Source organism: Amblyraja radiata, chromosome 35 (assembly GCF_010909765.2).
Source record: "Amblyraja radiata isolate CabotCenter1 chromosome 35, sAmbRad1.1.pri, whole genome shotgun sequence".
In the NCBI taxonomy this organism is placed as follows: Eukaryota; Metazoa; Chordata; class Chondrichthyes; order Rajiformes; family Rajidae; genus Amblyraja; species Amblyraja radiata.
The window spans coordinates 1,023,626-1,046,672 of NC_045990.1; the positions used below are offsets into that span (position 1 = coordinate 1,023,626).

Genomic DNA, 23,047 nt, shown 5'->3' on the forward strand with positions numbered 1-23,047 from the left:
TCAGAAACTCTAACCCCTAGATGGACACAACATTTAATATTTCCTATATTTGGCTAAACAAGAGACAAAATAATAACTAGTAACTAATAACTAGTAATCTGTTATCAGAGCCATCAGATCTTTGATGTCTGCAGGCCAGGTTGAAAGGTTTCATGATTTAATTTATGGTGTTCAATTGGGAAGCGGGAAAGAGTGTTGGGCAGGGAGAGAGAATATGGTCAAGTGTGAACCTAGATTGGCAGATGTTTATATAATAAGCAAAATTCCCAAATTCTACCCACCAAGGACCAACACTATTACTTACTACCCCCAACACATCATCTCACAATCATCTCACAAAATAAAGTGGCTTCGCAGTCACAAAATTCTAGGACACTAATGTAACAGCTCAATATCGTGATAACAGTGTTGCATTTATCTATTCCAAAAGATTTAATTAAAATAGTACTGATGAAATGACTCGTAAATTCATAAATGATAGGAGCAGAATTAAGCCATTCGCACCATCAAGTCTACACCGCCATTCAATCATGCCTGTTGTATCTTTCCCTCCTAACCCCATTCTCCTGCCGTCGTCCCATAACCTCTGACACCTGTACTAATCAAGAATCTATGCCTGCCTTAAAAACATCCATTGACATCTCCTCAGCTGTCTGTGGCGATTAATTCCACAGATTCACCACCCTCTGACTAAAGAAATTCCTCCTCATCTCCTTCCTAAAGGAGAGGCTATTACCTCTGGCCCTAGACCCTCCCACTTGTGGAAACATCCTCTCCACATCCACTCTATCCAGGCCTTTCACTTCTCTTTTTACTTTTGTAGTGAAGACAATGACATAACAGATTTCTGCAGTATAATTTCATCGTCCATCAGAAATGAAGGAAAATCATTTAAAATGTCCCCATTTCAGGGACTGCAATATATTGTGACTCACTCCATACTGCATGGATTTGCATTTTATATTGTAGATGAGGAGAATCATAATTTGAAACACTTTTTTGAAGGCAGCAAGCTGGAACCTGAAGCTTCTCACATATCCAATTAATAGCTGAAGAGCAGCTTTGTTGAAGTGTGATGTACGGAGGATACTGTACCTGTGATACGAATTGTGAAACGCAAGGAAGTATGAGTCACTGTTGCAATGTCAGAAGCAAAGAAGTAATCTACACTTGTCATGCTTCCTCCAGCACCAAAGTGATAATGACCAGATAATGTATGCTTTACAAGGACAATTATTGGACAGAATAATTGCATTTAGTTCTGCTATAATGCAATAATTCCATTCGTAAGAAACTGCATGTTGTAGACAATAGTGTTATAAAAGATGACAATGGGGGAAGGGGGTTAGGGGTTATCTTTCAGCCTGAAGAAGGGTCTCCACCTGAAGCATCACCCATTCCTTGTCCCCAGAGATGCTGCTGCTTAAGGTTCACACTTGACCATATTCTCTCTCCCTGCCCAACACTCTTTCCCCCTTCCCAAATGAACCATAAATTAAATCATGAAACCTTTCAATCTGGCCTGCAGACATCAAAGGTCTGGTGGCTCTGATAATAGATGACTAGTTATTATTTTGTCTCTTGTTTATCCAAATATTTAATAGGAAATGGACATTAATCCCCATTTCCTACAAATACTTGAAAATACAAGACAAAATATTAACTGGTAACCTCCAATCAGACATTGACGATGGGCATTTGATGTTCTCCTCTATCTGTGGTTGGAAGCTAGTCAATGTCATACAGCATCAAAACAGGCCCTTTGTCCCGATGTGTCTACAATAACCACCCAGCGAGTTGCACAGATCCTACTTTCATCTCATTTTATTCTCTCCACATTCCCATTAACTCCCTTAGATTCTACCGTGTGTTTGGTGTGCAAAGATAATCTGGAAGACCCAGAGGAAATGCAAATGCGATGGGACAAGTGCAAAGTCCGTATTCACATGATAACCGAGATCAGGATTGAAACTACTTCACTGGAGTTACGAGGCAGCTGGCCCTGGTAGTACCACGTGGTTATGTGTCGGGAATTCTGCAATTTGGATCCAGTGATGAAGGAGAAGGGATAGATAAAGGCTCGCTTATTAACCCTCCTTTGAAATTTGACATCAGGAGCTCTGGTTGTATGGAGCTGTAGCCACCAGTCCACTGTTTGCCATGGGAGCTTGGTATATTAAGCTTTATTACTCTAATATTTGACTCGCATTATAATTATTGGTCCATTCTAAAGCTTGAAGTAGTTGTTTTGCCTGGTTGTTTCTCTAGCAGCTGTCTGATGAATAGTGAACATTGCAAGCACAATCTGGCAAAAAGGATTTAACCGGAGTCTGCAAATAACATCCCTGCAACTGGAATAAAGTGGTTAATGGAGAACGTTTGTTCTCGGTTTATATAAATAGACCAGAGCACATAAATATTTTATTATGTTGGAGCTGAGTCTATGCTTAGAGTGAATGTGCAAAGAAAAGCCAACAATTTATTCTATGAAATATGTACACTTAAGTGCACTGGTGTCTAAACTAGGTTCACTTTGCACTTGTTTTATGTATGAAATGGTCTTCCTCACTTGATGGGAGAGTGGAAATAGTATAAGATGAGCGAAAAAATACAGTACAGAGGTAACCTGAAAATGAGGCTTGCTTCCCTGGTCCACAAATTCAATGTCATTTGTTAATTGGTCTTCGAAGAGCTTCACTCTGTATATCTTTGCTGTGATTGGATTCTAGATGGATCTGACTATGCTAATGTAGGAGTCACAAAGTAAGGTGCAGCAAATAACTGGGAAAGCTAACAGAATGCAAGCTTTTATTTTGCTAAGAGAGTTGAATCGAGGTTGCACTCCACTTATGTTAGAACATTAATGCAAGAGACCGTATCAAAGTGGGGGCTCGTTATTTACAGATAGATGTAAATGCACTGAAGGCTCTTCAGCGAAAACTCGCACCCTGTTACCAGGGCTGGACAGATTGTCTTATGATGGTTGGGTAGACTCCATCACACAAACCAGCTTCCTCCCCTCTCCTTCCCCCTCCATCCCCCTATCCATTGATCCCATCTACACCATGCTGCCTTGGGAAAGGAGTCAACATCATGGATAGCCATCTGCTTATCAACTATCTATTTACCTCAGCCTTTATTGAAACATTCTGCTATCAGGGCCTTCCGAGGCCACGAAACAAATTGGTCCATCGCTGCTTTAAAAGAGCAACACCATTTAAATAGTGATGGCCTTCATTTACAAGACCCAACATCCTATCTACATCCACTCTGTCTATACTTCTTGGAATGTAGTGAAAGTGAGAGCATTAAATTACACGAAGACATTAATAAATTGAATGGAAGAGCAAATTATGACAAAATGGATTTCAGTCTAGGTAAATTTAAGAATCTCCACTTTAGACCTAAAAGGGTTCTTTCTAAATCATGTCCAGAAAGACGTAGGTATCAATGTACATTAACCATTAGAACAGCAGGTACCAGTACAGAATATCAAAGGCCAGTGGAAATCTGAACAATATCTACAGGTCTAGACTACTTGCATAACCCTAAAATAGACCACACCTGGAGGACTCTCTTAGAGTCTGCAGGCACTGATATGATTGGGGGGGGGAATCAAGGCTGGTTGAGAGAGTAAATGAAGTGGACCTTTTGAAAGTGAGTTGTGAAGAAGGATCTCATCACTAAACATTCTTTCTGCAGATGCAACCTGCTCCACAGAGTTACTACAGTACTTTGTGTTTTACTTTTCAAAATGAAGTTAGCAAACAGTCTGGCAAACAAAACATGGGAGAAATTGGGAACTCTTCCACAAACGTATGATTGGTAATATTTTGTTGACAAGGTATTAAGAGAATCGTGCATAAGATAGATGTGTATTGCATCTCGACAAAAACGGGGTCATCAACTGATTGCTGTCTGTGGCCATTTGTGCAGCTAATTCAGAATTCTGGCCCACAACAGGGTTAGCAATGTGGACAAGTACAAAAATTCTGGAGAAACTCAGCGGGTGCAGCAGCATCTATGGAGCGAAGGAGATAGGCAACGTTTTGGGCAGAAACCCTTCTTCAGACAGGTTAGCAATGTGGACAAGTGAATCACTTCAGGAGAATGCTGAAAGTTGCACTCTGCCCCCCTCACCCACCCCCACGCTTGCATCACATTGAAGGGAGAGGAACTCAGGGTAGACAATTACATGTGGAGGAAAGAACTGCAGATGCTGGTTTAAATCGAAGATAGACACAAATTATGCAGTAACTCAGCGGGACAGGCAGCATCTATGGAGAGAAGGAATGGGTGATGTTTCGGGTTGAGACTGAAGAAGGGTCTCGACCCGAAACGTCACCTATTCCTTCGCTCCATAGATGCTGCCTCACCTGCTCAGTTTCTCCAGCTTTTTGTCTACCTTCGATTTTTCCAGCATCTGCAGTTCTTTCTTAAGCAATAATTTCTTGAAATCACTTACAACATCTCACTTTTTCTTGGAGAATTCTTTGGTTCTTTTCAGTGGAGCAAAAACCCTCAGAGTGAAAAACAAGAGGAGGTGCTGTGTGCTGATTGTTAGAGGAAGTGGATCTTGAAGCATGTGAAGAGGAACCACTTACATCTTTGTTAAGCAAAGCCTCACAGTTTTATTTAATTTCAGTGTGACCATTAATTTCTCTGGTGTTGATCTGAAGTTAAATAAATGTGTGAGGGTCGTATTGAGCCTAATCTGATTTATCAAAAACGGAGAAAAGATGATCCATCTTGTAATCGTTTACACTATTTCTTCCCATGAGTCATAGTTAAAACGTTTTTTTAAATACAAGATTTAATCTATTTAATGTGTTCTTCCTCTTTGACTCTTTGCCAATGTTCTGTGCTTTGTTCCATCATTCATTGCAGGCGGTGGAATCAATCTGCTTCTAGGTTTCTCGGGTTCTGCCAGAATCACTTTATAGCCAAAGTGAAGCAAGCAAGAAAGATTATTCATATTGTGGGAGGTGGTTGGTTCTCTCTTTATTTTTCTTCAATTCCCTGACACCAATTAGATGTAACTCTGCCTTCTGATAACTCAGTATTCTGATCTCTGATAATATGACAGTATTCGTTGTATGAAATAGTACAATAGATTCTGTGGAGTGCAAGAATGCACTTTATATATCATTTGGCAGTAAACAATTGGATAACTGTCAAGCATTATGGTCAGCTACACAGAACCAAACACCTTCAATTGACCATTAACTGAAATTAGTCTTGTAACAGTGTGAATCATATTAGTGATATCCTGCTGCGTTGCATTAATTTAGGCTTTTCGACATTGTGAGCTATTAATTGTTCATGTGCCCTAAGAAAATACTACTCCGCTATAAAGTTTTATCCCTCTTCAAATGATATCCGTTTTTAAAAAGGCCTTGAATGATCTGTGTGATTATCCACTTGACTTTTTATATTTTATGTTATGCAAGATGGAAATGCAGAGTTTAATTGTTGGTACTGGAAGTGAAAGCTTTTCATTGTGAAAGCTTCTTTACGAAAGGAAGTAGTCCCTTTCATTAGGATTGAAGCCATGTTAATAATCAACGTAGTCAGGAATCAGTAGCTACAAGATGCTTCAGAAAATAGGGGCAATATGTTTGAGGTGGTTGGTGCATCACTTACACGAAGGCAAATGTCCAGTGATTCATTAATGTAGAAAACCTGGAATAAAGTCTGAAGAAGGGTCTCGACCCGAAACGTTACCTATTCCTTCTCTCCAGAGATGCTGCATGTCCCGCTGAGTTACTCCAGCATTTTGTGTAAATTTGGAATAAAGTTTGATTGAAGAATACACCCACCTGCCCCATTCTTCCCACCACCTTGAAAAAAAAGTCCTAAGTTGAACCAGTAACGCCCTTCCTTACCAGAGTTTTGCTGAGCCAAGGAGACCTTTCCAGCCATCCACGTGCACTAAAAAGTCGAGGTGGAGCCTGAATCGCCAGAAAAAGATAGACACAAAGTGCTGGAGTAAACTCAGCGGGTCAGGCAGCATCTCTTGAGAGAAGGAATCGGTGACGTTTTGGGTCGAGACCCTTCTTCAGACTCCAGAAGAAGCTGTTTACAAATGTCAAAGGTGAACAGGCATTTGGGAAAAGTTGCAGGTTTAGCGATTGATGTGTATAATTAAAGTCAAAGTTTTGGATTCCAAGATTGCTGGCAGTGGTACATAAATGCTGATCCTTTCTCTTATTCTAGTCTGACCTATTCAAGTAATATCTCATGATAAACCGAAGATAGACACAAAAAGCTGGAGTAACTCAGCGGGTCAGGCAGCATCTCTAGAGAAAAGGAATGGGTGACGTTTCGGGTCGAGACCCTTCTTCAAACCCGGGGTCAGGGGAAAGGGAAACGAGAGATATAGTGGTGATGTAGAGAGATATAGAACAAATGAATGAAAGATATGCAAAATAGTAATGATAATAAAAGAAACAGGCCATTGTTAGCTGTGTGTTAGGTGAGAACTAGTACAGACAATGAAACTCAACAAGACGAGTTTGAAGCTGGTACGATAATCCGGCTGATCCTAGTGTATACTTTCACTAATTGGTTGTCGCCACTGTATTCCACTCTTTCAGCTCCAGATAATATAAATCTCGCTGCCATTCAGCTCTTGACCTTCTGATGGATGAAGACCCTAACGCTGCAAAGCCTTGTTCCCATGGCAAGTCCTGCGGTCAGCCCCGATTCTTCCTCTTCTGATAACCTCAGTCCAGATGAATTGGAACTACTAGCAAAGCTCGAAGAGCAAAACAGGTGAGGGCAAGATGTGCCATACAGCGCTGGAGACCCGGGTTTGATCCCGACTATGGGTGCTATCTGTACGGAGTTTGTACGTTCTCCCTGTGACCACGTGGATTTTCTTCTAAATCTTCGGTTTCCTCCCACACTCCAAAGACGTACAGGTTTATTGGCTTGGTGCAAGTGTAAATTGTCGCTAGTGTGTATAGGATAGTGTTAATGTGCGGGGATCGTTGGTTGGGGCGGACTTAGTGGGCCGAAGGGCCTGATTCCGCGCTGTATCTCTAAAGCTAAAATTTAACAGAAAACAAGCCAGTGTTTTTACAGAGGGGGTCTTGAAAAATGCTGGATTTTTTTCCCAGTTTAGAGATAAACTGGACTTTACTAGGCTAATTCTGGGGATTCAGTCTTCCTATTTGGGCCTTTTTGGCTTATTTTAATTGGAAAACATTACATTAATAAAACGCAGATGCTAGAAATCTAAAATAAAACCGTAAATAATGGAATCATTCAGCAGGACAAGCAGCATCTGTGAAAAGAGAAACCACATTATTTTCATGTTGAAAACCCTACATCAGAACTGTTTTCACAATGGATATTCAACCTGAAAGATTAATGTTTCACTTTCCCACAGATGTTGCCTGAATTTTCTGTTTTGACGATTAAATAAATAGTTGTATCTGGAAATAGCTTGAGGCCGTGGCCTCTCTTATTGCTTAATCTCAATGCTTAAATGTATTCCTAACTGCAATAAAATATAAACTAACTTTGCACTATTCATGCAGTTGGCAGAAAAATAGGGGAAGTGCATGGAGGAGGGAGTAGGAACTGGTTGATAGTGACAGTACCCAGCTTTCCACCTGCATGCAACTTTCTTTCTATCAGCTGCCTCCCCTTTACTCTACAAGTCCAAAGAATGATTTAGACTTGAAACATCATCTGTTCATTTCCCTTGATGGATTTTGTCTGATCTGCTGAGTTTCTCCAGCAGTTTGTTCATGGATTATATCATTCTTTTGACAACAGTCACCACCATATCTGCAGATTTGGATTTGACATTTGATCAGCCAGAGAACCAATGCGGGAAGGAGTGGGGAGTGCATGCCAGTGTGGTGACAGTGGGCTTGCATGCAGTAGGTTTGCCACAGGGTGTTGTGTGGACGTTTTGTGTGGTGCCAAAGACGGTGGGTGTTGTGGAAGGAATAGAGATGTGCAGATGAATAGGAGAAGGCGCGGGCACCAGGGGTGGGTATGGTGTTTGGGAACTGAGAGGACAACAGGAGACGCATGGGGATTAGGAGATGAATGCCGGGGTAAAGTTGGGGATGGGATGGAAGAATCGGAGCACACCGGAGGTGGCTGGGACAGCAAGCTATGGGGATTGGTGAGTGGTGAAGTGGCAATCCAAGGTGGGTTGTAACTGAGCTGAACCATAGAAGGGAAAACATGGTTATGAATGTGTAGGAAGGAATTGCAGATGCTGGTTTAAACCGAAGATAGACACAAAAAGCTGGAGTAACTCAGCGGGACAGGTGTCATTTCACGAGAGAAGGAATGGGTGACGTTTCGGGTCGAGACCCTTCGTATGAATGTAATTGCTTAGTTAGCAAGTGCCCATATTGGCAAGGATGAGGATTTTGACAGAGTGAGGGGTGCATTTATTTTATGGAGATTCTCAAGAAATGGACAACACAAGGATATAGATACAGAAGAAAAACATGCAGGATTTTTGGGTAGATATTCTGAGGTTATGGACTTGGAGGCATTACTTCAGGCTGGCTTCACGGCTCACTGGTGTAAAGGGCCTGTCCCACTTGGGTGACCTAATCCGCAAGTTTGCCCTCCACTCGTACTCGCAGCATGGTCGACACGAGGTCGTAGGAGGTCTTCGTAAATCTCCTTCATGCTCGAGAGTAGTCTCCGCGTACTCGAGGCCTCAGCTAGGTTGCGGTGTTTTTTTCAATATGTTACAAAATGCCCGCGGGTAAAAAAAGGTCGCCATGGAAAAAATCGATACTTTTTTTACTCGTAGGTTTAGCCGTAGTAGGTCGGCATGTTAGTTGTAGGTAATCAAGGGTAGTCGAAGGTAGTCGTAGATAGTCTTCATCAAGGTCGAAGGGAGGTCGAAGGAGATCAAAGGAGGTCGCCTGCACTCTCCACTATTCGGTGTCCAATTTTCCTGAAGTTAGTCGTAGCTAGTCGAAGCTAGTCTTCTGCATAGTCGAAAGAGGCCTTCTACATGTCATATTTTCGAACTCTTCTAAACTCGCCAATTAGGTCGCCCAACTGGGATAGGCCCTTAACGCTGTGTTGCTCTAGACAGCAAGTGATAGGAAATCCAGAAATATGTGTTTGAAATGCATTTGAGCCGTTGATTTCTGTGCTTTGCCTATCTCCATACCCAGATCTGAAGATGTAGACACATTTAATGTTTAGATAGAAATAACTGTTTGCTGCGTTCAACTTGACTTGAAATAGTGCAAGTATTGAAAGACGTTTAGTTTGGGATTTGTTTGGATGGGAATAAGGAAGGACGTGTTATTCTGAATTATCGATGCTCACCTCTCTGATGTTATTAAACTGCTGGCTTTCGATTGTTGCTGATGACACTAGACATCATTCTCACTGAAATGTTGTCCATTTTGTTTGCTACGTTACTTAATGCAGAGCTAATTATTGATTGGGTCTGAATATTTTATAAGCGGTAATATCCCATTACGCTTGTAATCGTCTGTAAAACTGTAACTTTTGCTAGGTTGCTGGAAGCAGACAGCAAATCATTGCGGTCGGTGGATGGATCACGGCGGAACAGTAGCGGCTCGCTTGTGTCGAGCTCCTCGGCTTCGAGCAACTTAAGCCACTTGGAAGAAGACACATGGATTCTGTGGGGCCGCTTGATCAATGAATGGGAGGAAGTGCGCAAAAAGAAAGAGAAACTGCTGAGGGTGAGGAACTGGGCTTGTTTATCATCGGGGTAGCGCAAAGCTTTGTACCTGTCTGTTGTCAAGAGTGTTTTATTGTCATATGTCCCAGATAGGACAATAAAATTCTTACTTGCAGCAACACAACAGAATATGTAAACATAGTACACTGTAAACAATATAATAAACTAAAAAAAAGTTCATTGTGTGTTTATGCACACATACTCTAATATATACATTACTCACATATATACATATATATATATAGATCATATACATATGTATGTACATGTGTGTGTGTGTATATATATATATATATATATATATATATATATATATATATATATATATATATATATATATATATATATTATATATATATATATATATATATATATATATGCACATATGTATCTGTATACACACACACACACACATTTGATGTCCAAAGTAGCCAGCAAGCCTTTTTTTGTACCAATACCGGGTTAATGTTGGTCAGATAAAGAGAGGGGAAATGACTTAAAATTTTGAGTGGGAGCCAGCAGAATTCAAATCCTCCTGTTTTGAAATCCTGGAATGCTTCAATCTATTTTTAGTCTGCAGTGTTCAGATTTCCTTTCAATTCAAAGGAAAGACGGGTTTTTTAATGCTGGAAACTCTTTTTACTGTGCAGTGGGACTTGAACCCACTTCAAGTGAATACCAGAGACAGACAATTTGCAGAATTTGCAGGTTCAGTCCATTTCACAATCTAGCGTTACACAGCAACAATTACATGAATAGTAAGCCCAGAAGGAGGCCAGTTATGCTTATTTGCTCTACTGCTCATCTTAATCTACCTGATTATTACCCTTTTAATCATAGTAAATGGTGTATTTAAACTCTTTCTGATTTCAAACATTGATGCAAACATCCGAGGAGCAAGTTGTTCATCCACGTGTCAAGTTAAAGAATCATACGGTGATGCAGCACGGAAATAGCCTCTGTGGATCATCAAGATGCTCATCAAAGTTAGTCCCATTTGCCCACATTCTGCATTCCTGAAACCATTCTAGTAAATCATTTAGAAACATAGAAAATAGGTGCAGGAGTAGGCCATCCGGCCCTTCGAACCAGCACCGCCATTCAATAGGATCATGGCTGATCATCCAGAATCAGTACCCCATTCCTGCCTTCTCCCCATATCCCTTGATTCCATTAGCCCAAAGCACAATATCTAACAATCTTCTCAAGAAATCTTATTAATCTTTTTAAGATTTCTCAATCTTAGCTTTAATTTCCTTCTGCTTTCAAATTGTGATTCTCTGCACCATCACACCACAGCAGCTGCAGCTCAGTTATTCTCATGGATACAATGAGCTTAACATGCTTTGTTAACATGCAGAAGATTTTTGCAGATACAATCCCAACTTCCTTATTTTCTTGTATCCCTTTTAAAATAATACGATTTAGCATGCATGCGATCATCGCTCTCTTCCTATCACAATAAATCACCTTCAGTTCTCTGCATTATCATTACCACATGTCTACTGGGTCCACAAAATATTTGTCAACTCTATATTTAAACATCTTTCCTTGTGTCCACTCATTCCTGTCCTCCCCTTCTTCCAAGGGTCTGAAGAAAGGTCTTGACCTGATACGTCACCCATTCCTTCTCTCCAAAGATGCTGCCTGTTCCACTGAGTTATTACAACATTTTGTGCCTGATTCCTCTTCTTCCAATTCAATATCAATAATGTGCATCAAAAACCACGATGGTTGTGACACTGTCTGATTTTGAGTACTCCTATTTTTTCCTGGACTTTGGTTATCTGCCAAATATCACAATATATGATAGGTAAACAGTATCGTGTCAACTCCCCTATTTAAAATGGTGCTCCATCCTTCCTTGGTCATCTGTTGCCGGCATTGCTTTGTTCTGGCCTCTTCTTACCTCCAATTCCCTCCCCTCTACTTTCATTCTGAAAAAGGGTCCCGACCCGAAACGTCACCCCTACATTTCTGTCCCAAGACAATAATAAACCAAACCAGGGGTGGGGAACCTGCGGCCTTCTAGGCCATTAAATGCGGCCTTTTGAATAAATCCAAATTTGGTAGAACAAATCCTTTTATTAATATTAATATATGTTTTTGTTCGTCTTTTATTATTTTTATTTTAACCTTAAAATGAACGTATTTAAAATACCAAAGAGTAAAAGAAGATTCAACAAAATAATCCTCCCTGACTGACGGCCACAATTAAAACATTAGTAAGTCATGAGGGCTATTTTAACAAAATAATGTACATTTTGAAGTATATCTGATTGAAGTTTCTTGGATGCAGACTTATTAGATTACAGCTAACTTAATGTGGCATCCAACATGAAAAGGTTCCCCACCCCTGAACTAAACTATATGGCAGGATATTAATCATTAATCAACAATGTTTTATTATTAATGTTTTATGTGTCATTCCTAACTGTCACTGTATGTCATGTTGTCACTTGCGGGCGGAGCACCAAGGCAAATTCCATGTATGTGAATACTTGGTCAATAAACTTATTCATTCATTCATTCATTCGGCTGTGATTTCTGTTGTTTCAAATGGTAATAGGAAACATTAGGGAAAAAAATTAAGAGATTCGTTTATTTTCAGGAGCTGATTCGGAAAGGAATCCCACACCATTTCCGTGGGATTGTTTGGCAGTTGCTATGCAATGCAACTGATATGCCTATGAAAAACCAGTATTCAGAGTTGCTAAAGATGACCTCTCCTTGTGAGAAGTTAATCCGGAGAGACATTGCACGGACCTACCCTGAGCACGACTTCTTCAAAGGTCAATACAGTCTCGGACAAGAGGTGCTGTTCAATGTCATGAAGGTGAGAGATGGACTTTGCCTCTAGCTTTTCCTCACCAGAGTTTAGTCTTGCTAGAGACGGGAACATGTAAATGAATGTTACACTCAGTGGTGATTGAAAATGGGCAGGAATGGAATGTATTCAGTTTCCTGATTTAGCATTTGGGAGAGGAAAATATATAAAAAAAATAATCCTCCCTGTATTTTCCCAAATAGCTCAAACAAAAATAAAATTGTATATAATTATCCCCAGAAGACAGTTGAATAGTACATCAGCCCATCCTGGAAAATAGTTGCGGCCACATTCCCCATTCAAGTAGCCCTCCTGTGAATCACTTCCCGACTGGTCAGTGCCCTTGCATCAAACTATACCTCCATATTGCCTAATGATCTCTAAACTGACTACAGTAATATCCACTTGTCTGAGATTGTCCACTAAACCTGTTGCAACACAATCTCTGCGGTTCTTGCAGGTAGTTTAGTTTTGGACAGTTAGAAGCTTAGACGATGAGTAACCACACAAGTCCAGGACCACTCAAGGTCAAAGAGATAGCTCCATGCTTTTAAACACTTTCTGTTAAAGTCTCACAAAATGTGGGTTACTGGGACTGATAGAGTCGCTGTGGCCCAGTAATTGATCGCACATTCATGAACATTGAGTGTATAAGGGGTAGAAATTCACAGATGTGTGCATATACAATTTATTACGATCTAATTTATGCAAGTTGTATGTATGTGAAATGCTCAAAGTAAGCTATTTGCCCAGAGACCGAGGAAGACAGCTTGTAAGCATTCACCTGAGATAATTTCAAAGCTGATTAGGGGAGAGAGATGATTAAGATCAACAACCTGAAACATTCGTTACTTTCTCCAGTTTCAAGCTGATCTGTGTATCTTCAGATTTCCTGCATCTGTGATTTCACTTTTGTGTCCCTGTCCATTGTTTAGTAATGGGGGTGGCACAGCGATAGAGTTACTGCCTCACAGCGCCAGAGACCCAGGTTAGATCCTGACTGCGGGTGTTGTCTGTACGGAGTTTGTACGTTCTCCCTGTGAGCGCATGGGTTTTCTCTGGATTTCCTCCCACACCCAGAGTATAGAGGTTGGGAGATGAGTATAGAGGTTTGGAGGTCATATTGCAGTTGTATAAGACGTTGGTGAGACTGTATTTAGAGTATTGTTGATCAGTTCTGGGCACTATGTTATAGGAAAGATATTGTCAAGCTTGAAAGGGTTCAGAGAAGATTTACGAAGATGTTGCCAGGACTGGAGGGTGTGAGCTATAGGGAGAGGTTGAGCAGGCTGGTTCTCTATTCCTTGGAGCGCAGGAGGACGAGGAGAGATCTTATAGAGGTGTATAAAATCATGAGAGGAATAGATTGGGTAGATGCACAGAGTCTCTTGCCCAGAGTAGGGGAATCGAGGACCAGAGGACACAGGTTCAAGGTGAAGGGGAAAAGATTTAAGAGCAATCTGAGGGGTAACTTTTTCACACAAAGGGTGGTGGGTGTATGGAACAAACTGCCAGATGAGGTAGTTGAGGCTGGGACTATCCCAACGTTTAACAAACAGTTTGTTACATGGAGAGGATAGGTTAGGAGGGATATGGACCAAGCGCAGGCAGGTGGGACTAGTGTAGCTGGGTCATGTTGGCCGGTGTGGGTAAATTGGGTCGAAGGGCCTGTTTCCACACTGTATCACTCTATGACAGAGACGTGTGAGTTTGTATGTTAATTGGCTATTATAAATTGTCCCTAATGTGTAGAATAGTGCTGGTGTTTGGGGTGATTGCTAGTCGGCCTGGACTCAGGCCGGAATGCCTGATTCCACGCTGTATATCTAAAGTCTAAATTTTTAAAATACTATTTAGTAACAGGCTATTGAAGTGTCATTTCAGATTCCAGTGTCCATGAAAAATAATTTATCGGGTGGCTAATGATATTATAATTTTGAAGTTAGAAAATGATTCTGTCAGTGGGATGTAGAATTATTAATGGAATTAAAAGACACACACACAAGATTGGTTTATTGAAGATTGAATGGAAACATGCCCTTCAGCTTAACAAGTCCATGCCGACCATCGATCATCCCGTTCACACCTGGATGTGACATCTCGCTTTCATAGCCAGTCCTTGTATACGAGGAGTAGTTTAGAACGGCCAATTAACCTTTGTCTTGGGATGTGGGAGGAAACCGGAGAACCCGAAGGAAACATACGCGATGACATGGAGAACGTGCAACTCTGTACAAACAGCACAGATATCACCCGTAGACAGGATGGAACCCGGGTCTCTGGTGCTGTAAGGCAGCAACTTCATGCTGCACCACTGTGCCCCCCCCCCCCCCCCCCATTACTAAACAAGGGACAGAGAATCAAAAGCGAAATAATAGATGCAGGAAACCTGGAAATACACAGATCAGCTTGAAACTGGCAGCGGTTCGACTAACTGCACCATTGGAGTACACTGAGAACCCGTATTCTCCAAACACCAGCAGGAAAAGATCAAAAACAGTTATTTCACACTTTTCTCCTGCAGATGCTCTGGCCTTTCCAATGAACATGCCCGTTTTTTTTTTTTTTTTTTTTTTTTTTAACCTTTATTTAACCAGGATAAGTCTCATTGAGATTAAAAATCTCTTTTACAAGAGAGTCCTGGCCAAGACAGGCAGCAGCACAGTTCCACAGTTTCAGACAATAATTTAAAAAAAAAACAACAGAGAACATATAAATAGAGTCACAGTCAGATTCAAATTCAGCAGGGGTGTTAAAATTAACAGCAGACTCAGCAGAGCCAGGGACTTGGTTAGGTTGAACATTCCTTGAAATCATATTTGTAAAACAAACAGACACAGTTAGAGACAGGAGGAGACGTGTGCTGCCATCTTGGATTTTTGCCACAGAAGATGTCGAGACGGTGCAGGTTTAAGAGAACTGCATTTGGTGAACTGTTCCCAATTATGATAAGATGAGTAAATATCCCAACTCATTTTTATCTTTTGATAGGATCACCTCTAACCTTTGTTTTGATTATCCTGTTTTAATTAAATAGCAACATAGTTTTGCTTGTTCTTCAGTCACTGAGCTTGTGTGTTGAAATTTTCTCGTGTTTGAGTCTGTTTGCTTACTTTGTGGCAGGCTTACTCTCTGGTTGACCGTGAAGTTGGATATTGCCAAGGAAGTGCATTCATTGTGGGGCTGCTGCTCATGCAGGTTGGTGTGAGGAATTTGCCTAATGCAGTCAGACCAGGAAGAACTGCGAGGTGATACTTCCGTATACATTGTTGTACCCCTCACTGTAATGTTTCGATTGTGCCTTTCTAAGATGTGATGGCTTTTCTAGAACACTTTTTAGTCCAAATATTTTATCCACAGTGGGGGGAAAAAACCTTATTCTACACACGTGACATTTGAATATTACTGTGTACAAAGTTAACCTAGTAAACAGCAGGGTCATCGTCCTGTGTATCTACAGGATTGTAAGTATGTACAGTTCAGAAACTAAGTAGGTAGGTTATTTAGAGACGGACCCAAAATGCTGGAGTAACTCAGCGGGACAGGCAGCATCTCTGGAGAGAAGGAATGGGTGACATTTAGGGTAGAGACTATTCTTCCCTGAAGAAGGGTCTCGATCCGAAATGTCACCCATTCCTCCTCTCCAGAGATGCTGCCTGTCCAGCTGAGTTTCTTCAGCAGTTTGCGTCTATCTTCAGTTTAAACCAGCATCTGCAGTTCCTTCATGCACAGGTAGGTTAGTTACATTGGACATCCTGTCAGTACTTAGGCTAGTTTAAGTTATCGTTATATGTATCAGGGATCTTGTAAAAAGGTCCTAGCTGGACCATACCTTCAAACTATACAATATTGTGAAGAACAGCAAATTATTTGTTCATTGAAAATTCCATCAGTGAGTTTTACTGATTCTTTTAAATCTCATTCTGGGTAGATGGTGTACATTAAAATGCTGTCATGCTAAATCTGTCAACTAGAAGCGAACATGTAGATTGAGTGGTGCATTCAGCATGATAGATCTCGGGGACAAATTAAAATTCACATTCACTTCTCACCATTATTTTTCCTGTCAGTTCTTGTAAGGATTTGGATAGAAAGGCAATTATCTTGGACCTTGTGCATTTCTATAGTGAGGCAAAGAACAGAGGGGAGTGAGTTGCCTGGAAAAATGCATCGGTACAATCAGTACTCAAGATGGGACAGAACAGACATGAGTTGTTTCACTGGGAGAAGGATAGAAGAGTAGATTGCTTTGTGTCCTATTGATTGCTTAAGGGGCTGTCCCACTGCGGCGACCTAATCTGCGAGTTTAAAAGAGTTTCCCCTTGACTCAAACTCGCAGCATGGTCAACACGTGATCCTAGGAGGTCCTATGAAGTGACTGGAACTCTCCTTCATGCTCGAGGGAAGTTCCCGCATACTCGCTGCCTCAGCTAGGTCGCGGAAAATGTTTCAGCATGTTGAAACATTTTCGCGAGTAAAAATTGGTCGGCATGGTTCTTTTTAACTCGTAGTGCAGTGGAGTGGGGTCGCTATGTAGTTACAGGCAGCCGAGGGCAGCCGTAGGCAATCTCCTTCGCTGACCGGGCATTTTAATTGGCTCATTGGAGTTTTCTGGACCAAGGAAAACCGACTGGTAGGTTAAATGCCCGCTAAACTTTATTATACTTCTTAAAAGTGTCTCCACTCCTCCCCCCCCCCCCCCCCCCCCCTTCCTCCCCCCCGCCCCCCCTCCCCCTCTCTCCCCTCTCCCCCCCTCTTCCCCCCCCCCCCCCCTCTGTATGCAGTTTCTTGGCATGATACCGAATAGGGCAAAGAACTGGAAACTCATGTGTACATGAGTGACGTCATGTGTGCCCTTTTCATTTTCATTGTTTTATTTTAATTTATAGATGCCGGAAGAAGAAGCGTTTTGTGTGTTTGTGCGTTTGATGCAGGAGTATCGACTAAGGGAGCTCTTCAAGCCCAGTATGGCAGAGCTGGGTCTCTGCATCTACCAGTTTGAGTATTTAATACAGGTAACCTGGTGAATCTTGTTCCGTCAGACCTTGCACTTGAATTAATTGAATAACCTACTCACCCACAAAATAGTGTGCAATAAATACCAGGGAGTGATTGCAAGCTTGTGTTGGAACTCCTGAGCTAAATGAGATGGGGCATAAAATCACTGTAGGATGATACATGACAGTATTAATATATCGCAGTAAGGAACAGTTGAATTGTAAGCTTTCTTTTTTCTTGGCAAATTGCCAACTTCATATTCCTGCATCATAGAATGATGAGTGAACGAGGAGCTGAATGACGTTAGCGACAATGAATGCAAGTAATTGGAGAAAGTAATGATACTAAAAGGCAATAAATCCCCAGAACCTGACGAACCGCAGTGAACACACAAGTTGTCATTTTCTAAAATCCGATGACATTCTAAAATGGTTCCTACAGACTGGAAGGTAGCAAATGTAATGCCACTGATTAAGAAAAAAAGGAGTCTGGAATAATGGGTCCATTAATCCGACGGAATAGTAGAGAATATACAATAATCTATATAATAAAGAGGTAGCACTTAAAAATAACAATAGGTTTGGGCAGAGTTGAGGAGAATTTTCAATGTATGGACTGTAATAAGCAGAATAGATAAGGGGGCGGGGGAGATATGGTGTATTTGGACTGTAAGCTGGGACTCACATGGAATAAGAGCTCATTACATATGAAATGCAAGGAGGTGCCAGAGAGGAACAGCGTACCAGGCCACTATTCTCTCAAAATTTAGAAACAATCTCACAGAAATATGTAGAATTCTTGCAGCCTGCGTTAAAGTAAATACAGAGATGATATTTCCTTTTTGTCAGTCTGAAGAAGTCTGAATTCATGTATCGATTAGATAATGTTTTCATATTGCCATGTAGTATTGGCCTTGTCCTATCAGAGAGACTCCCTTCTGTCCTATCCACCCATACCACACCCTCTTTGCAACTTTAATGTGTCCTCTTTCTCCCAATTCTCATAAAGATCCTTAGACTTGAAGTTTAGTTTTTAGTTTTTTAGTTTTAGACACAGCGTGGAAACAAGCCCTTTGGCCCACAGAGACCACGCTGACTAACGATCACCTGTTCATCATTCTACGTAATCCCAGTATCACATCCTACAGACTAGGGACAATTTACAGAAACCAATTAACCTACAAACTTACACGTCTTTGGAACGTGGAAGGAAACCGGAGCACCCGCAGAAAACCAACGCAGTCACTGGGAGAATGTACAAACTCCTTACAGACAGTACCCGTAGTCAGGTTCGAACCTGTGTCTCTGGCGCCATAAGGCAGCAACTCTACCACTGCTTCACTGTGACACCTCAAGTATTAGCTCTGTTTCTCTCCACAAGTTCACATAACTGCCTGCAAAATAAATGTTATAAATAGTAGAGATATTTTGCTGACACAACAAACATGTACATTTCAACTGAATTAATTTAAAATTGCTCAAGGTATAAAATGACCTACTTTGTAAATCCCCAAATCAGTAGGAAGCACGGAAGCAGATCAGATTGTGCTTCGACCTCACAGCTCCAGAGATCCAGGGTTGATCCTGAACGATGGGCACAACATGTTGGAGTAACTCAGCGGGACAGGCAACATCTCTGGAGGAAAGGAATGGGTGTCGTCATCCAGAGATGCTGCCTGTCCCGCTGAGTTACTCCATTTGTGTGTATCTTCAGTGTAAACCAGCATCTGCAGTTCCTTCCTACACAGATGCTGACCGACCTGTCACATGTGACAATAAGGTATAAGGCATTCAATCATTACTGTATCTGATTTGATTGGTTAGCATGCAAAACAAAGCTTTTCACTTTACCTCAGTATACATGACAATAATAAACTTAAACCGAGGGTGGTGAGGAAAGTGTATTATCTTACGATCGGGATACAGCGCTGTGTATGATCTGGCGACTAACCTTTCTTGACCCTATTTTGAAGTACCTATATTTTTTACTCTGGCGTGTCCTGAGCGCTCCAGTTTTATTTGCCCTCTGCTCTTTATTTTGCTTCTCAGGACCAATTGCCTGAATTGAACGTGCACTTTCGCTCGCAGAGTTTCCACACGTCGATGTACGCATCTTCATGGTTCCTCACAATTTTTCTCACTACGTTTACCCTGCCTTTAGCCACTAGAATATTTGACATATTTATGTATGAGGTAAGTCCTTCAAAGTCACATCAATTTGTGTTGAAATTTTAATAATATAAAACAAATGATTGATTGGTACGACCAACTTTGCTGTTGATCCTTACGGAAATGAGTATCAGTCTTCTCAGTTAATGACCAACTCGATAGAGATGAGCTACGTTTTATTTCTCATTGATGTCGAGACCTTAAAAGCAGTAAATGGTGCAGGAAGTAAGGAAGAGTGGTATTGCCCCCTCGACATTACAAGTGATTTTGATCTCAGCCCCAGCATCTGATTCACAGCAATGGGAAGAAGAAAATAATGATTGAAGATCATTCCAAGAATGTTACTCAAACACTCTGGAGTGAGTTCCTTCAGATTTCCCATCTTCATTGTGTTGCCTCTTTATTCTTTTGGACGGTCAGTGTCAACTACACATCAGAGCTGGGAATAGTTGTCAATAAAGCAGGTTTCAAGGTGGGAGAGGTGGTACAAAAGGACAAGTCTGTGATCGGAAAGAAGGATGGAGAAATTATACGGCAAAAGAGATAGTACAAAGTGAGAAGGGTCGGTAAAAGGAGAGTAAGAAGGGAAGAAAAAGTCAAATTGAATGAGTTCAGTTCAAATGGGCACCTTGATTGGCATGGAAGAGGGACTGAAGGGTCATAACTCCATGCCTGTTTCAGTTGCAAATCTACCTATCTGAAATTGTCAGTGGTGGGTGTAGTGACAGCTAGCAATGTTGCTTGTAGACTTCCGTGTCGAGTTTAGAAGGTTTCCATGTCTAGTTAGAACACCAGGTATAAGTGCATGACTCTGAATGTACCACTGTTGTAAAAGTGTCAGAAGCCAAGGATAGATCAGGTTCAGTTGCTTTAGAAATACTGGTGGTATAAAGCCTGATGAACACACACTATTGTTTTGATTAGGCTATCGTATTCTCGTAGTATCAGGTATATACCTTCTCATGCTGATTGAGAAAAGGATAGAGTAAGACTACTCGATAGAATTTTAAGTTTTGTGTCATGCATCCTTGGTGCCCATTGAAGCAGGTGTACGTGACATTCGCGATTTATGTGAATCACTGGCACTTCCATCTTGAGTTGTGTTCTTTTGATTTTAAACTCTTCTTTGTAGTTCTTGGTTGAGTGAATACTGCATTTGTATTTGGCAGGGATTGGAAGTAGTCTTTCGTATTGGAATGGCTATCCTTCAGTTTAATCAAGTCGAATTGATGCAACTTGACATGGAAGGAATGTCACAGGTAAATATGATCACGATCTTGCCCCCTCTCTGATCCTGGCCCCAGTTGTATCTCTCTCAGTTATCTCATCCTGAAACCTTTTACCTCTGGGTTAAGACTTGATGCCTTCACACTCAAAATCCTAAAATAGTTTTTTGTATAACAATCCGATCACAAAAGGAAATAATTTCAGTTTCCTCAATGGTGCATCATTAATCACATCTGCAACTGCTCGGTGAGATTCTTTTTGCATATTTACATATGCAGGTGCCACCATGTTGTGGCGCCATTTTACAAGGATGTTGCCAGGTCTAGAGGGTGTGAGCTATAGGCAGAGGTTGAGTAGGCTGGGACTCTATTCCTTGGATCGCTGGAGGATGAGGGGTGATCTTATAGCGGTGTATATGATAATCAGAGGAATAGATCAGGTAGTTGCACAGAGTGTCTTGCCCAGAGGAGGTAACTGAGGCAGGGACTATCCCAACAGTTAAGAAGCAGTTGGACAGGTACATGGATGGGACAAGTTTGGAGGGATATGGAACAAATGCTGGCAGGTGGGACTAGTGTAGCTGGGAAATGTTGGCCGGTGTGGGCAAGTTGGGCCGAAGGGCCTTTCCCCACACTGTATCACTCTGACTCCGGTCCACCCACGAGCTCCGTCTACTGGAGCAGTTCCCGAGCGGAGAGATTCACCTTCTTCCAACAAGTTCTGTTTCTTTCACCACTCTACCTACTATTCTGCAGCGTGAACAGAGGAAAGGTTTAAGCAAAAAGCTGTCAGTGGCGTTTTGTAAATAACTTCCCCTGCCACCATGTTTAATGGTAGGCAGAGGAAGTATGATATAACTTTATCAGTTCCTGTCAGTTCACTAACATCTATTGTCCCATCATGGAATCAGGCAGGGCCTGCATTAGGAACCACCAGAGGAATGTACTGCACTTTTAACTTGCACATTGTTCAGAATTGGCTGGTGGCAAAGGCTTTGTTTCCCATATCCGTGCATTCATCACTTCCTGCTCCGAACAAGAACTGGCAGAAGTACATTGTTCTGAAAACACATTCTTGGTCCATTTTCTTGTTATCTCAATATTTCATTTGGTCTAAAGATGCAAATTTGCTCGCACTCTGGTTTAACCTACTTCCTCCCACCAAGACATTTAAATAAATTTGCATGAATTTGAATGAAATCAAACACGTTTTGGAGCACAACTTCCCAATTAGTGGCTTTAGTGTAGGATATGTATTAATTATTCAAGTGATTACAGGGTGTGAGCTATAGGGAGAGGTTGAGTAGGCTGGAACTCTATTCCTTGGAGCGCAGGATGATGAGGGGTGATCTTATAGAGGTGTATAAAATCATGAGAGGAATAGATCGGATGCACAGTCTCTTGCTAAGAGCAGGTGAATCGAGGACCAGAGGGCATAGGTTCAAGGTGAAGGGGAAACGATTTAATAGGAATCTGAGGGGTAACTTTTCCACACATAGGGTGGTGGGTATATGGAACAAGCTGCCAGAGGAGGTAGTTGATGGCAGGGACTATCCCAACATTTAAGAAACAGTTAGACAGGTACATGGATAGGACAGGGTTGGAGGGATATTGACCAAACGCAGGCAGGTAGAACTAGTATAGCTGGGGCTTGTTGGCCGGTGTGGGCAAGTTGGGACGCAGGGCTTGTTTCCACAATGTGTCACTCCATGGCTATAAGACCGTGAAGAATACGGCCACTTGGGGGCACTGTTGAGAGTAAAATACCAACTTTTGTTAAGCAGGTATATATGGGGTATACATTGCATGTTTTAAAAAGAGCTTTTGTGTAATAGTATTTTGTGGAGTCTTGAAATAAAAACAACTTCAAGATAATTCGACCCAACTTCAGAGAAATGGGTCATATTGAGACCTGACTACATATTATAAGCCTGCAGAAAATGTGTCTGAAATTGGGTAGAAACTAGTAGAAAAAAGGAACTGACGATAGACAAAATACTGGTGTAACTCAGTGACTCGAATCAACATCTAACCATTTTCTCCGGAGAAGCTGACTGATGGACAGAATTACTCCAGCACATTGTGTCTTTGGTATAAACCAGCATCTGCAGTTCTCTGTTTCTAC

The 23,047-nt window shown here is 41.4% G+C and overlaps 1 protein-coding gene across 2 annotated transcripts in view; it reads left to right on the forward strand.

The window, feature by feature from the left end:
* Positions 1-23,047, forward strand: part of evi5l (ecotropic viral integration site 5 like) — a 98,107-nt gene that overhangs the window by 25,755 nt on the left and 49,305 nt on the right. For both annotated transcript variants that reach the window (XM_033012197.1, XM_033012198.1), the window contains exons 3-9: positions 6,597-6,774; positions 9,515-9,704; positions 12,315-12,539; positions 15,654-15,728; positions 17,420-17,545; positions 19,577-19,720; positions 20,866-20,955. In XM_033012197.1, the coding sequence (XP_032868088.1) occupies positions 6,647-6,774; positions 9,515-9,704; positions 12,315-12,539; positions 15,654-15,728; positions 17,420-17,545; positions 19,577-19,720; positions 20,866-20,955 (978 nt within the window). In that variant the 5' untranslated portion in view covers positions 6,597-6,646. The remainder of the gene's footprint in view (positions 1-6,596; positions 6,775-9,514; positions 9,705-12,314; positions 12,540-15,653; positions 15,729-17,419; positions 17,546-19,576; positions 19,721-20,865; positions 20,956-23,047) is intronic.